We start from the raw sequence: 15,495 nt of genomic DNA, 5'->3' as shown, positions 1-15,495 counted from the left end.
CTGAAGTGTATTAGTCTTGTGAATACCTATCGATTGATCCAAAAAAAAGTTTGCCACGACCACTCTAACGCCCACAAACCGACCAAACCTGTGGCGCCTACAATTTTCATGCTACATAAAACATTTTAACTGAAATGTATTGGTCTCGTCAATACCTATCGATTGATCCAAAAAACGCCCACTCTGCCGCCCATAACGCTTAAATCTGTCTACCGCCCACACAACCATGTATTGAGATCACGGGTAGGTGACGCATTTCAATCTCGCTTTGCTGCTTGCCAATTTCCATTTCTCTTTGGTCCCTTTAGCTGAGTAACTGGTATCTGATAGTCGAGGTACTCGACTATAGAATTCTTTCTTGTTTTAATTAAGTTTAAGTATCAAAAATAAAAGCAACTCAAAAGTAAGGGATAATATAGCGACCTATTTACGAAATTTTCGCACGCAAAGCTGCGGGCGACCTTGCTAGTTACCCTGCAAGCAAAAGGGCGATATTTCTATCGCCTGTCGTCCAGGAGTCACTTCTTAGTAACTTCTGCGCGATAGAAAGACGATAGTACACATTTTACAAAAACAAAATATACATGTGTCGCGTAGAAGTAACTTCTAAGTCACTTCTGGACGATAGAAAGACGATAGTACACATTTTACAAAAACAAAAAGAGTAGCGATCGCGAAGAAGTAACTTCTGAGACACTTCTGCGCGATAAAAAGGCGATAGTACACATTTTACAAAAACAAGATATACATGTGTCGCGTAGTAGTATCTTCTAAGTCACTTCTGGACGATAGAAAGGCGATAGTACACATTTTACAAAAACAAAAAGGGTCGGGATCGCGAAGAAGTAACTTCTGAGACTCTTCTGCGCGATAGATAGACGATAGTACACATTTTACAAAAACAAAATTAATGAAAAAAAACAAGCCATAAAAAGAGGTCGCGGTAATTTTCCGTTACCCCTTTTTTTCTGAAAATTGTTTGGTCTTTCTTTTGACCCACGCTATTATTTTTCGCCCGAGCGTCATTTCGTTGCGCGATTTGTCTGTGTACAGTGCTGTTTTGTATCAATTTTGTGCGTTTTAAAAATATTGCTTTGTTTTTTTCTAAATGTTATTAATTGCTTAACATATTTAAATATCCCCCTCAACAAAGGGTGCGAAATTACGTGCTTATCGTGAGCTGTATGATTATTTAAAGCTATTTACGGACAAGCTAGCTGTGGACATTACTTGGCGTGTAACTGCGGAGAAACCCAGCATCCAACGATTCTCAACACATTTCATTGTAAAAGGTAATGTCTTCTAGTTTATTTTTACTTTGACTGAACAAAAAATAATTTTTGTTTCTGTTTCCTTTAGAAATGGTTATTAATAAATTTCTTATGTCGACGGAGCTGGACCTAAATAACATTGATCAGCAAAATTTCCTACATGCCAGTGACCGTGTGTACAAGCGGACAAAGCCCTTATACACAAAATAAATGCACAATATTGAAAGTAAAAAAAACAAGGAAGAACGCTATAGTCGAGTACCTCGACTATCAGATACCCGTTACTCAAAGGGAAATGGAGATATGCAAGCAGCAAAGCGAGATTAAAATGCGCCACCTACCGGCGGTAGACAGATTTAAGCGTTATGGGCGTTAGAGTGGGCGTGGAAAATTTATTTTTGGATCAATCGATAGGTATTGACGACACCAATACATTTCAGTTAAAATTTCTTATCTAGCATGCAAATTTTGGGCGTCACAGGTTTTCGCGGTTTGTGGGCGTTTTAGTGGGCGTGGCAAACTTTTTTTAGGTCAATCGATAGGTATTGTTGCGAACAATACATTTCAGTTAAAATTTTCTATCTAGCGGCAAAACTGTAGGAGTTACAGTTTTGGGCGGTTTGTGGGCGTTAGAGTGGGCGTGGCAGTCTACTGAAACAAACTTGCGCTGCGTAAGAAGGTCAGGAATCTGTACGCCAAATCTCAATAGCCTAGCTCTCATAGTTTCCGAGATCTCAGCGTTCATCCGGACAGACAGACGGACAGACGGTCAGACGGACAGACGGACATGGCTAGATCGACTCGGCTAGTGATCCTGATCAAGAATATATATACTTTATGGGGTCGGAAACGCTTCCTTCTGCCTGTTACATACTTTCCGACGAATCTAGTATACCCTTTTACTCTACGAGTAACGGGTATAAATATGTTTTTGTTCAAGTTTTTCAAAGTAGGAAAGACTCTTCTAGATATCTTCTACAAGCAAATGTAAAGTCACTTCGGAGTAACTTCCAGAAGTGACTACGGCGACACTTCCAGAAGTAACGCAGAAGTGACTTCGAGAAGTGTCGCCGAAGTGGCACATTTCTTCCCGACGGGAGTCACTTCCGCGATCCGAATGCGATATCGCGGACGATCGTTTTCATCTTCTTGAAGTCACTTAATAGTGCCTTCCGCGATAGAAAATGCTTGCAGGGTATACCCGTTTCTCGCAGAGTAAAATGGTATAATAGAGTCGTCGGAAAGTATGTAACAGGTAGAAGGCAGCGTTTCCGACCCCATAAAGTATATAAATTATTGATCAGGATCACTAGCCGAGTCGATCTAGCCATGTCCGTCTGTCTGTCCGTCCGGATAAACGCTAAGATCTCGAAAACTATAATATCTAGCCTATTGAGATTTGGCACGCAGATTCCTAAGCTTCTTACGCAGTGCACGTTTGTTTCAGCAGCGTGCCACGCCCACTCTAACGCCCACAAAGCGCCCAAATCTGTTACGCCCACAATTTTCATGCTAGAAAAAAGTTTTAACTGAGATGTATTAGTCTTGTCAATACCTATCGCTTGACCGTTTGCCAAGCCCATTCTAACGCCCATAACGTTTAAATCAGTCTACCGCCCACATAATCCATATATTGAGATCGCGGGTAGGTGGCGCATTTCAATCTCGTTTTGCTGCTTGCATATCTCCATTTCCTTTTGGTCCCTTAAGCTGAGTAACGAGAATCTAATACTCGAGGCACTCGACTATAGCGTTCATTCTTGTTTTGAAATAAAATTTAATTACTCTTCGAGTAACGGGTATAAACAGGAAAAAGAGTTATCTTCGTGATTGTTGCTAGCTTCCGTGTTATTTATTACAAGCAAGGGAAATCGATATAGATCAAAAAGCTATATCAAAAGCTATTAATTTCCCACTAATTTTCCGATTGTACCTAAAAAAGTTAGATGATATAGTCGCCCGAATTTTTCCAAATTCAATTCAAACTTCTGAAATAATAAAAATAATTATATTCTAAAGAGATGAAAATAGTAAGTCCATTTTTGTGTTTCTTAAAGTTTTCTCATTAAATTTCCGATCCGGCTCGTTCCACACAAATACATCGATTGGTAAAATTGACCAATATAATAGTAAAACGGTCCCCAACCCCAATTTTACCCATCAAATAGTTTTTCTTATGTAATACGCAATCTTAAAGGTTACTATTTAAAAAATTCTGTAACTATAAAAAAGGGGTAGACTGAACTCAACCTAAGGATTGTACTTAAATAACTATTTTTATAATTATATAACCCATTGAATATAGTTAGTGTATATATTAAATTAAACAAATAATTTTAAAATTGCACTTTTTAAAAATGACTTCCGCTAATGTGGAAGTATGTTGAGACTTTAGAGAAAATATGTTCTAACTTTTTAGAGCTAGGCTTTGGAGTGTATGTGTACGAGAAGCTAGAACCAGTTCGGAATTATAAACAACACATTGGATAAATTTTGTAAAGTCATTGTTGAATAGTTTTGTGTGGAAGATTTACGTTAGGATAATTATTTTTAATAGTTAATTAACTATTTACTATTGCAATAACAAAATACACACATCACGCGAACGTTACTATGCTAATATGGGCTTAATTATTAAAAAGTAAACAAAAACAAATACATATATAACTACATTTAATAGTAAGGTAAAGTTTTTTATAGTTACTAAACTACCTGCTTTGGTAAATTTTACCAACCAAATATGTTTGTGTGTAATCTCAATAAAAATAAATGTCTTGAAAAGTTATCTTCTTGGCGCTTTAAAACTGAGAGACTAGTTCGCGAAGAAACGGACAGACGGACATTGCTAGATCGATCAGTATGCTGAATCTGTCGGAAAATGTCTCCTTCACAGCGTTGCAAACTTCTGACTGAAATAAATATACATACCGTCTGAAAGGGTATACAAATCCACCCAAAAAGATAGATTGAGAATTTCTGTGGTATTCTTTATGTATTTTCGTTTTTGATTGGAGTTTCTGTGGTTGGTTGCATTTGATTGACAGATCTTGTGGCACATATACCATCTGTATTGTTCTAAACTCAGGACATAAGTGTGTATTTATAGAGTTTAACTAACTGAACAACTAACGAACCTGCTCAACTGTAAATGCCACTGTCTCGGTGTCCCTATCTTTAACTTGGGGTAATTAACCCGTTTTCACGTTAAACTAAAAGTAGGCTTTTATACCAAATTTCTTTAACTTTTTTTAGGTTTAAGCCCGTGTACTTTTAGCTTAGCATGAGGACCAGAAAAAAATCATAAGGGTAAACGTTTAACTGCAAGAGAAGATATGCCTTTAAAAATCTGAGCAAAATAACTCTACAACAGTGGTGCCCACTCAAGTACAATGAAATGTAAGACTTGTAGTTGTGTGCGTGTTCCGAAGACGCATCCCAAAGCCACACGAGTGTTTAAACTTTAAAGTGTCGGTGTAACCAGGGCGTCGGCAGAGGAACTATCAAGACTCGCGAGTCAGGCCAGCCCCACTGTTCTACAACATCAGAAACAATACCAGTTCTTGGACACCGAAGAATTTTTCGGTCTAAGCATCCCGAAAATGTTTACAGGTTTTTGTGTTTCCCCATGTATATAACATATTGCATATACATATAGAGCATTGGAGTTAATGGGAGGTTAACATAACCCCGCTTAAACATTAAGATTACATTTACAAGGGAAAATAAGCCTACATTAGATACAAATATATATATATATATCGACAATATATACATATATATATTTTTGTATATTAGGATCACCGCTTGCCTGCCACAAGAGTGTTACATTGGAAAGTTTTTAATTTACAATCATATAGGTCACTGGTGTACTTCAAAAAATATATTTTCAAGTTGCAACCAAATAAGTCTATAAAGTGGATTAGCCCTATGAAATAATGAAAAACACCTTCGGACTTTCTAGATATTGCTAGTGGCTCCTCGTATAATAACATTTTTTAAAGGCTTTTAAGAAAAGGTAAAAACATTCTAAGTCGTGTGGCAAGCATGCAAGTTATGTAGGTTTGCAACCCACATAAACTTATTCGAAAAAGTCGGACAGGGTTTATGAGAGTTGCCTTCTTAAATATAGTCCTACAGGCTGACTCGCGTTGCAGTGAGCTAAACAAGTGATAATTGGGGCACCTTAGGGCTGAGGTTGAAAAATCTACAACCTAGAAGCGCTGCGGCAGTATTTCGCTTTTGGTACCCCTCAGCGCGTGTTTTTTCTTTCGGTGCGTGGATAGGTTGCAAGACTGCTTAAAGGAGGCATTGCAAAGTTCGCAGTTGAACCGCCGCTCCTTGCTATGTACCACCCGATGCAGCTCCATTCTGGACTTGTACTTGAACTTCAGACCGCATGTTTCATAATCGCAGACGTACCAGCGTTCTCCGTCATCCGAGGACACTGCGCTCCCGGCGCTTGCGGTCGTGCTGTTGGAGTCCTTGGGCAGCTGCTCCTGACTGGCGGCCAGCAGGGCGGCGGCCATTGCCGTTGAAGGGACGACAGACATATTGATTTGCTGCTGCTGCTGTTGTTGGTGGAGCGCATTGGGCGGCGTGGTGCTGACTGTATTGGAAGTGTTGGTGCTGGCGCTAACATTCACAAATCCTGACGTGGGCGGCGGGGGCGGCACAGGTGCTGGCACTAACTGTGGTAGATGGTAAATGGTCCCGCCAGCCGCTGCAGCAGCCTGCATTTCGGGTGTAAGTGTGAGACTGGCGGGCTCTATCTTGATGTCGATGACGCTGTTGCTACGGGTGCCTTCCTCACCAGCTGCGGCGGCAGCCACCGCGTTGGCATGCAGTTCGGCCAGCTCCTTGGCTACATCCCGCTGCTGCTGTAGCTGCTGGTGGGCCTGCTGTTGCGTCTGCTGTTGCTGTTGTACCTGTTGTTGCACTTGCTGTTGTACTTGAACCTGCTGTTCGTGAAGCTCCACCTCACGCTGCTCCTCCTCGGAGTACTTGGTAGAGCAGTGATACAGTGCAAGGGGCACACTGACCGCAGTTGCGCCCTGCTGAGAGCTACCACCTGGAGTGGCCGCTGCCGCCGCAGCCTCCACATCTGTGAGGCAGTAGCTGGAGGTCCGACTGTGCTCCTGCTGCAAGAAGGCAACGATTATAAGCCCTTATGCGATAAAATCACGCCCAACCCACCTTGGCCACCCCATGCAGAAAGTTGTGCTCATCCTGTATGTGCTTCCAGAACTGATCTTGCGTCTGCAGCTCCTCCTGGCACGTATGGCAAACAATCCAGAAGCTATCCCCCGACAAACAGAACTCGCCAAGCTTCGTGTAAATCTTGTTGTTCTTGCTGAGGATGCGCGGAAAACCCATTGCGTCGTGCAGTTTCGACGTGCTCGTGTTTGTTTATGTTTATGTTTTATGTTTATTTTTGTTATTGTTTTGCTATCGGCAAAATAAGGCGCAATCGATAATGCCGATAAGCTATCGGCATATTTCTAAGTAATTTTCGAAGGTAGCTATCGCCTATCGCCTATCGCCTTGTCACTAAATACTATCGTATCTCTTCGAATTTTATTTGAATTATCGACCCTGTTCCAGTTTTCACATCCCAAAAATTGTCACGATTCGAACTTCCCAGCCCTGTTGAAAAAATTGCGAAAACAGTGTACGGAATCTTTCCCGAGTTGTTACTCTGTTAAGCCCAGTACTCGCATCGACGAAAACCGCGAGCTAACCATAGGAGTGAGCGAGAGGCAAATACGCGGCTAACGGTTTTCCTCGGGTCTGTTTTTAAGATGAGTTAAGGAAATACCAGAAAAATACCTGATTTATCGAGTGAATTTCGATGAACGCCGTCAGACGCGGCCCAAAGAATAAGAAATTTAATCTTTGGCGGTGTTCGATAAAAAAAATTAAAAATGGAAGAAAACCCCAAAAACGGCTAAAGGAGGTCAATGCAGATGAAAAAAGACGCCTTATCCAAGCTGTTACCCATTTTTGTGGGACTTGACCGACAGGAAGCAATACAACAACGGGGCAAATCCGCAGAATAGTTGAAGTGCTGGAGGAGATCCACTAAAATGTCCCTGTGGGAAGGAACATGGGACAACGCTTGACCTCCGACGAGCTCTCCATTGAGGACTCCACCTCCACCAGCTACTTGACAGCTAAAGCGGAGATGGAGGACGCGCCGGCATCTAAAGGGAGGAGGAAATGAGGTCGCCCGCTAAGGGACAGCTGGAGGAGCCATCACTAACCATTATTGGCCAGCCTATTTGGACTCGGAGCTGGACTACAGATGGCGCGAGAAAGATGGCGAAGCTTCCGTGGGACGAGAAGAAAGCCTTAAACTTCTAATTTACATAAATAAAAACATTCGTTGAACATTTCATTTAATTATATAAAATATAATTATACTAGATTCGTCGGAAAGTATGTAACAGGCAGAAGGAAGAGTTTCCGACTCCATAAAGTACATATATTCTTGATCAGGATCACTAGCCAAGTCGATCTAGCCATGTCCGTCTGTCCATATGAACGCTGAGATTTCGGAAACTATAAGAGCTACGGTACTGGGATTAGGCATGCAGATTCCTGAGATTCCTGCGCAGCGCAAGTTTTTTCAGTAATGTGCTACGCCCACTCTAACGCCCACAAACCGCCCAAAACTGTGGCTCCTACAGTTTTGATGCTAGAATAAAAATTTGAACTGAAATGCATTGTTCTCATCAATACCTATCGATAACGCTTAAATCTGTCTACCATCTACATAACCATATATTGTGATCAGGGGTAGGGCGTAATTCAGTCAGTCTGCTGCTTGCATATCTCCATTTCCCCTTTGTCCCTTTAGCTAACTAACGGGTATCTGATAGTCGAGGTACTCGACTATATCATTCTTTCTTGTTGTATTTTAATATATTTGTGCACCAGCAGACTCTTCTTTATTAAATTGATCCAATTGATTGTTTCCCGTTTGGCAACAAGCCTATCTGCTTGACAGTAAGACCATGCCACATGCAATGCGGGTAAACCTTGAAAACTTCGGTCACACTATAAAGAATACGATTTTTCGACTAGTGAAACTCTTAGCCGATCTGAGTACTAGGCTATATGCATTATGGGGTTGGAAACGTCTCCTTCACTGCGTTGCAAACTTCTGACTGAAATCAATACCCTCTGCAAGGGTAAAAAAGGGAAGAAATACCCTAAATCGTCTGTAGGAGGTCAGTGCAGACGAAAAAAGACGCCTAATCCAAGCTATTGCCCAGTACTGCGGCACTTAACCCACAGGAAGCAATACCCCAACAGGGCAAATCCGCGGAAGAATGGAAGTGCTGAAGGTAATCCAATCGAGAAGCCCATTGGAAAGGAGCATGGAGACATCGCTCCCTACATGGACATCCCAGTCGGAAACGACTGCATTCCAATACCTGTACTTTCATTATGAAATCGCACAAAAAACCTGTGCCGAAAGTGATAAGTCTTTTTATTCTATGTACACGGATGGGGAACAAAAAAGAACGCATCTAATGCATGCACCTAGCTGCATATATTTGGAGTGCACCCAAAAGGTACATTCTGTACGCATTAATTTAGAATACGCCCGTAACCTGTAAAAAGGAATGCACCTATATGCACCAAAAAGGTACATTCTGCACGCATTTATTTAAATTTAAAAGAATTAATGTTTATATACATAGAACAGGTTTTTAATTTCATGTGTTTGTTATTTCAATATTAAAGAACGCAACAAATTTGTAATCGGATTCAATCCCCTTCTGTACGGGGATTTGCTGCTTTCTTCTTATTTTTGTAATTTTATCAATTACGCAGTTGAGTCCTTGGTGTGCCCCTTTTTGTGATTCTGAAAGATATAAAGCAAATTGAATATTACATATTTATATACATGTGTATGTATATTACAAATATAACATTTATTTATTTTGGCACAATTACACGTTGTATGTATAATTTACAATCAAATAAGTATTATTTTATTTAATTCATTTTTTTTTAGTTTGTATGTTCAATGTACATATGTACAATTATACATTTTGTTTGTCAAGAAAACAGTACCGAAAAAAACGATGGTAAAATGCGACCATTGGCAACCTTCGAGTATCTCAGCAAACTGAACCAGGATGAATCATATTTTAACACATCTAGAAAGCATCGCAATGCAATGCACTTAGCACGCACATTTGCCTTGAAAAATGATCGTACGTTTTGCTTTACATAAAAAAATGCGTTTTATAACTATTTTACCGTAATGCGTTCCAAAATTTCCGTTTAAAGCCTAGTACTCAGATCGGCTAAGAGTTTCACTAGTCGAAAAATCGTATTCTTTGTAGTGTTACCGAAGTTTTTAAAGTTCACCCGCAATGCATGTAGCATGGTCTTACTGTCAAGCAGTTGGGTTTGAAATTTAAATTTAAAAAGGAGGAGTCTGCTGGTACACAAAGAAATTAAAATACAAATAAGTGGAATGTTCAACGAATGTTTTCATTTTTGTAAATCAGTAGTTTAAAGCTTCCTTTTCGTCCCACAGATGCTTCGCCATCTTTCCCGCTCCACCGCAGTCCAGCTCCGAGTCTCAATAGGCATATTGGAACTTGATGAAGTGGGAGCCGGATTGGGAACGGGGTTGATCCGCTGATGCTGCAGGAAGTCGCCCAGCATCCTGGCAGTGGCTGGCTATGGCTTCTCCAACTGTTCCTTAGCGGGCGCCCTATTTTCCTTCTCCCTATAGAAGCCAGCGGGTCCTCCCGCTCCGCTTAAGCTGCCAAGTAGCTGGTGGTGGTGGTGTCCGGAGTCCTAATGGAGAGGTCGTTCTGCTAAAAAGATACGTCTATTAGTACAACGCGACCAAATTCTTTTGGCCAGATCTTACTTTCTTTGCGAGGACGTGCCCGGCAGGTTGTCCATGTAGAGATCGAAGTCCCACTCGGCATGTTCCTTCCCACTATGATTCTCTAGTGGATCTCCTCCAGCACTTCAACTATTCTGCGAATTTGCCCCTTTTGTGGAATAGCTTCCTGTCGGTGAAATCCCGCAATAAAGGGCATAAGCTTGGATTAGGCGTCCTATTTCATCTGCTCTGACTTTCTGGATTCGATTTTGGGGCTTTCCTTCCATTTTTATACCCGTTACTCGTAGAGTAAAAGGGTATACTAGATTCGTCGGAAAGTATGTAACAGGCAGAAGGAAGCGTTTCCGACCCCATAAAGTATATATATTCTTGATCAGGATCACTAGCCGAGTCGATCTAGCCATGTCCGTCTGTCCGTCTGTCCGTCTGTCCGTCTGTCCGTCTGACCGTCTGTCCGTCTGTCTGTCCGTCCGGATGAACGCTGAGATCTCGGAAACTATGAGAGCTAGGCTATTGAGATTTGGCGTACAGATTCCTGAGCTTCTTACGCAGCGCAAGTTTGTTTCAGTAGACTGCCACGCCCACTCTAACGCCCACAAACCGCCCAAAACTGTAACTCCTACAGTTTTGATGCTAGATAGAAAATTTTAACTGAAATGTATTGTTCTCATCAATACCTATCGATTGACCTAAAAAAAAGTTTGCCACGCCCACTTAAACGCCCACAAACCGCGAAAACCTGTGACGCCCACAATTTGCATGCTAGATAAAAAATTTTAACTGAAATGTATTGGTGTCGTCAATACCTATCGATTGATCCAAAAATAATTTTGCCACGCCCACTCTAACGCCCATAACGCTTAAATCTGTCTACCGCCGGTAGGTGGCGCATTTTAATTTCGCTTTGCTGCTTGCATATCTCCATTTCCCTTTGAGTAACGGGTATCTGATAGTCGAGGTACTCGACTATAGCGTTCTTCCTTGTTAATTTTTAGTTTCAACATCGCCCTTGCACGAACACCGCCAAAGATTAAATTTCTTACTCTTTGGGCCGCGGCTAACGGCGTTCATCGAAAATTCACTCGCAAAATCTAGTATTTTTTCTGGTATTTCCTTAGCTCATTTGAGTACCGCGCTGAAAAACAGACCCGACGAAAAGCGTTAGCCGCGTATTTGCCTCTCGCTCACTCCTATGGTTAGCTCGCGGTTTTCGTCGATCTGAGTACTAGGGTTAAGCATATATCTGGATGTACTTTATTGAAACCCATCCAGACGACCCCGCAATAAAGTGCACCTACCACGAACATGCGTCATGCGTCCGTTTTGTGTAAAAACAAGAAAGGAAGTTAACTACGGCAAGCCGAAGTTTGTATACAGTGGCAGTTATAAGAAATAATCAATCTTAGTAACACCATGTAAAATTTTTAAGGATTGTTGCTAGCTTCAGTGATATTTGTGTAAAATTAAATTCGTAATGCTGAAAAGTTAAGATATTCTATATCCCAGAGTAAAAAAAAATACGATGAAAATCAAAGAAGTAAAATTTTTTTAAAATAATTATTTCATTATATCTCCGACCTTTTTTTTGACAGCTATATGTTAGAGTCGTCCGATTTTTATTAAATTTAATTCGAAATTCCTGAAATTACAAAAAATGATATTCCCATTAGTATCAGAAAATATGTCAAAAAACACTGTAGCTATAATTTGTTTCATATTATTTTCACACCACTTTTCCGATCGTTCCTATGGCAGCTATATGCTATGATATTAAATTCGAAATTCACAACTAATTAAAAAATGTTATTTCCAAGCGTAGGAGGTTATATGATAAAAAACACCAAAGATATAATTTTTTAAGTTTTTTTTTCCGATTATTTCTATTGGAGCTATAAGATATAGTTGTCCGATCCGGCTGGTTCCGACTAATATACTACCTGCAAAAAAAATAAGACTTCTGGGAAAGTTTCAGCCCGATAGCTTTAAAACTGAGAGACTAGTTTGCGTAGCAACGGACTGACAGACGGACAGATGGACATGGCTAGATCGACTCGTCTAGTGATGCTGATCAAGAATATATATACTTTATGGGGTCAGAAACGTCTCCTTCACTGCGTTGCAAACTTCTGACTGAAATCATAATACCCTCTGCAAGGGTATCAGCTACTTGACAGCTAATGCGGAGCTGGAGGATGCGTTGGCTTCTATAGGTAGGAAGATGGAAAAGGCCGCCTCCTAAGGGCCAGCTGGAGGAGCTATTACCAGCCGTTGCTAGGATGCTAGGCGACTTTCTGCAGTACCACCAGCAGAACAACCCCGTTGCCAACCCGCTCCACCTCCCTTAAGGGCTATGTTGTCATTATGGGAACCGAAGCTAGACTGCAATTGGTGCGGAGAAGATGGCGAACCATCTTCAAGACAAGAAGAAAGCTTTAAACGACAAAGTTACATAAATAAAAACTTCCATCGATTTCAATCCATATATTTTTATTTTAATTTATATTGCGTTTTCAGACTTGGGTTTCTAAATTGGTCAAATTAATTGATTTTCGATTGTCAACAAACCGAGCTCCTTGACAGTAAGACCATGCAACATGCATTTCGGGTGAACTTCGGTCACACTACAGAGAATACGATTTTCGAATATTGAAACTCTGCCGATCTGAGTACTAGGTTATTGATTGGGTTCTCTAATTATTCCAATCTTTAACCATATCATCGAAAAAGTTATTTAATAGCTTATGCACATAGCGGCTTAAAATCGCCTATGCAGTTTTAAGCGGATTCTTGTTCATATATGTATGTAGATAGCTGATCGGTATACACAAACCGAAACTGAAGTCGTGTGAATTGAGTTTTTCCGAAACAATTGAATGATTATATCATTGCTATTTTACGCATACAATTCTCTTACTATAACCTTCTTAATGGGAGACGGATGCGTCTTTAAATGGTTTCATCTGTAGATAATTAACACAAAATGTTTTGGTGTCAAGTTGCCAGGTCTTGCCAAGAAGGATATAAGCATGTGGTTGGTCATTTCCTTAAAGAACGAATTTGCTGAGTTCCACCAGCAACAACCGACATAGCAGTGCAAACGTATTTTCTTCCCAAAAAAATCTCGAAACGCCAAATACAGATATCATCTAAACTCGTAAAAATACTTAAGTACTGAATTAATTTACATGAGCGGTTCCATTTTCCGCTGAAGCAGAGTTGTAGCGACTCTTAACCGCCTCTTTCCAGCGCATGTACTTCTCTTGGACGCCAAATCGGAAACCCGGCCATAAGACTCGATAACAGACACGAACTCCCCAGAATGTGTCAAACCGGAACATGTTGACATGTGTTGAGCGGCCGACGTTAATCGAAATTAACGAGTATTATTGAAAAAATAACGCTTTTTACGGAAAGATACAAGGGACTCAGTGAACAACACTTTTGCCCACCTCTAGTTTTCAATGCCTAGACTTACGTAAAAAAGCCGAGTTTCCCTGTATGAACGTTCGCAAAAACTGCAGCGAATTTAAGCGACTGTGTGCAATGGGTATTATGAAGTTCCAAAGAAGGTGTCTGTCAAAATAGCGACGATCGGTTAGTGACGATTGCGAAACAGCAGACTTTAAAAGACTGAGGGTTTTTATTATTAATTACCCGGCTCTGTAATGATTTTGGTGCAGGCTTGCAGGCATTAAACTATATTAATATATCTGCATGCTCAGTTTTCGATGCTAGCGGTTGGAATTTATGAAATTTAATGGAGGCTGGTATCCTAAAAAGTCGGTAAAAGACACCTCTAAATCAAAGGTCGGCGCGGAGTTCAAAGACATTTTGTCTTACATTTGTGTTTTATGATTAGTGAATTTAACTTGCATGCCCTAGGCTGTCATGCCTGACAAATTGTCAAATCTATCACCCAGTAGTGTCTCAGACGTTACTCACTCGCGGTCCTGACCTGTTTTGTTATTGTAAAGTGTGTTATATCTTCTTTCAATCGTCCAGAAGTGACTTTTACGCGATATATGTGTATAATGTTTTTGAAAAATGTGTTCTATCGGGTTTCTGTCTTCCAGAAGTTACTAAGAAGTGACTTCTGGACGACAGGCGATAGATTTATCTTCCTTTTGCTTGCGGTGGAAATGTAAGACTTGCATTTGTGTAGGTAAACTGAAGTCGCCCTTTAATTCTGGAGTCGGCTCGGGGTGAAATGCCAGAAGTCAAAAACGCTGCCGCTGTCGACGACAGTAAAGAAGTCGGTGTAGCGTAGAAGATTGCCGGCGAAAACGGTCGTCCAAGAAATAGTGACAGATATTCGAAGATTTCCCTCTCTTTCTTTGTCTTATAATCTAGTGTGGTTTTCCTTTAATCGGCGCTCGCAGAGTCGGGATTCGGTGTTTCCGTTGTTCTCTCTTCTTGCTAATACGCCTTAGAAAAGCAAATCAAAACAAAGAACGCGTAATGGAATGAAAAAAAGGCTCGGAAATTTTACGTTTACAAAAGCGTTTATAAGTTTAAGTCAGGTTAATGATACTACACTGGTCGGCATAAGTATTTTGACGAAACAAAAGTTAAATATACTCATAATTTGAACTTACTTCCTTTAAACTTTGGCATCAATGGAAAAGTAATTTAAATGCCATATGAATGATTCAATACATTTCTTAACCCATTCAGTACTTATTTATAGGACGAATTTGTGTACAAATTTCATTTTTAAACTTTTGGGTGAACTTCCGTTTAGCTCCAACGCCCGATTTCGTTCAAACTTTCAGTATCCACGTTATTTGGGGTCCTGATTACGGAAAAAATAGTCAAAGTTGGCGCAAATAACTGGATCATGGACAATAACGGTAAAAATTGATTCCCGTAAATATCTTCGAATATATTAACCTATTCAAAAAGTTTGCCAAGGAGAAGTGAGAGCTATTAAAGAAATGAGTAATTTATGTTTTATAAATTTTTTCTGTAAAACTAATAGCTTTCGTTAAAAACGCTAAGTAAGATTACATTTTCACAAGGTTTGAAATAAAAAAACCGTTGGAGCACACTTGCGTCATTTTGACCGATATATCGCACGAAAGCTTCTTGTTATATAGGCGTGTCACTCCATGTTTTAGTGATGGATAGCAAAAAAATTAAATTAGTTTCCGGGATATACTTTCCTAATGTCTTTATATAGTAATGAAAACGGGTCAAGCTAATGCTTTGTAGATCGTCGTCGCCACAAATTTCGCAAAGATGCTCGTCCAACTTGGCTTTGTGAACGCCCCCACGAGACAAATTACGCCGCATCGACCGCCAGGAAGACTCAATATTTTGGGTATGAGCACCAATTACCGAATCCACAAA

The 15,495-nt window shown here is 40.4% G+C and overlaps 1 protein-coding gene across 2 annotated transcripts; it reads right to left on the bottom strand.

Annotated features, from left to right (window-relative positions):
* Positions 1-4,244: 4,244 nt before the first annotated feature.
* ATbp ((A+T)-stretch binding protein) lies at positions 4,245-6,747 on the bottom strand. Of its 2 annotated transcripts, none has more exons than XM_017068970.4 (2): positions 6,465-6,747; positions 4,245-6,406 (listed from the first exon to the last, which is right to left on the bottom strand). In XM_017068970.4, exons 1-2 carry the CDS (start codon positions 6,642-6,644, stop codon positions 5,483-5,485), a joined length of 1,104 nt encoding a protein of 367 aa, XP_016924459.2. In that variant the 5' UTR covers positions 6,645-6,747; the 3' UTR covers positions 4,245-5,482. The 2 variants fall into 2 exon arrangements, with proteins under 2 accessions (XP_016924459.2, XP_016924458.2); XM_017068969.4 differs by having other exon boundaries at positions 4,245-6,409; positions 6,465-6,745.
* Positions 6,748-15,495: the final 8,748 nt, after the last annotated feature.

Source organism: Drosophila suzukii, chromosome X (assembly GCF_043229965.1).
Source record: "Drosophila suzukii chromosome X, CBGP_Dsuzu_IsoJpt1.0, whole genome shotgun sequence".
Taxonomy (NCBI): domain Eukaryota; kingdom Metazoa; phylum Arthropoda; class Insecta; order Diptera; family Drosophilidae; genus Drosophila; species Drosophila suzukii.
This window is presented reverse-complemented; position numbering and strand designations above follow the sequence as displayed.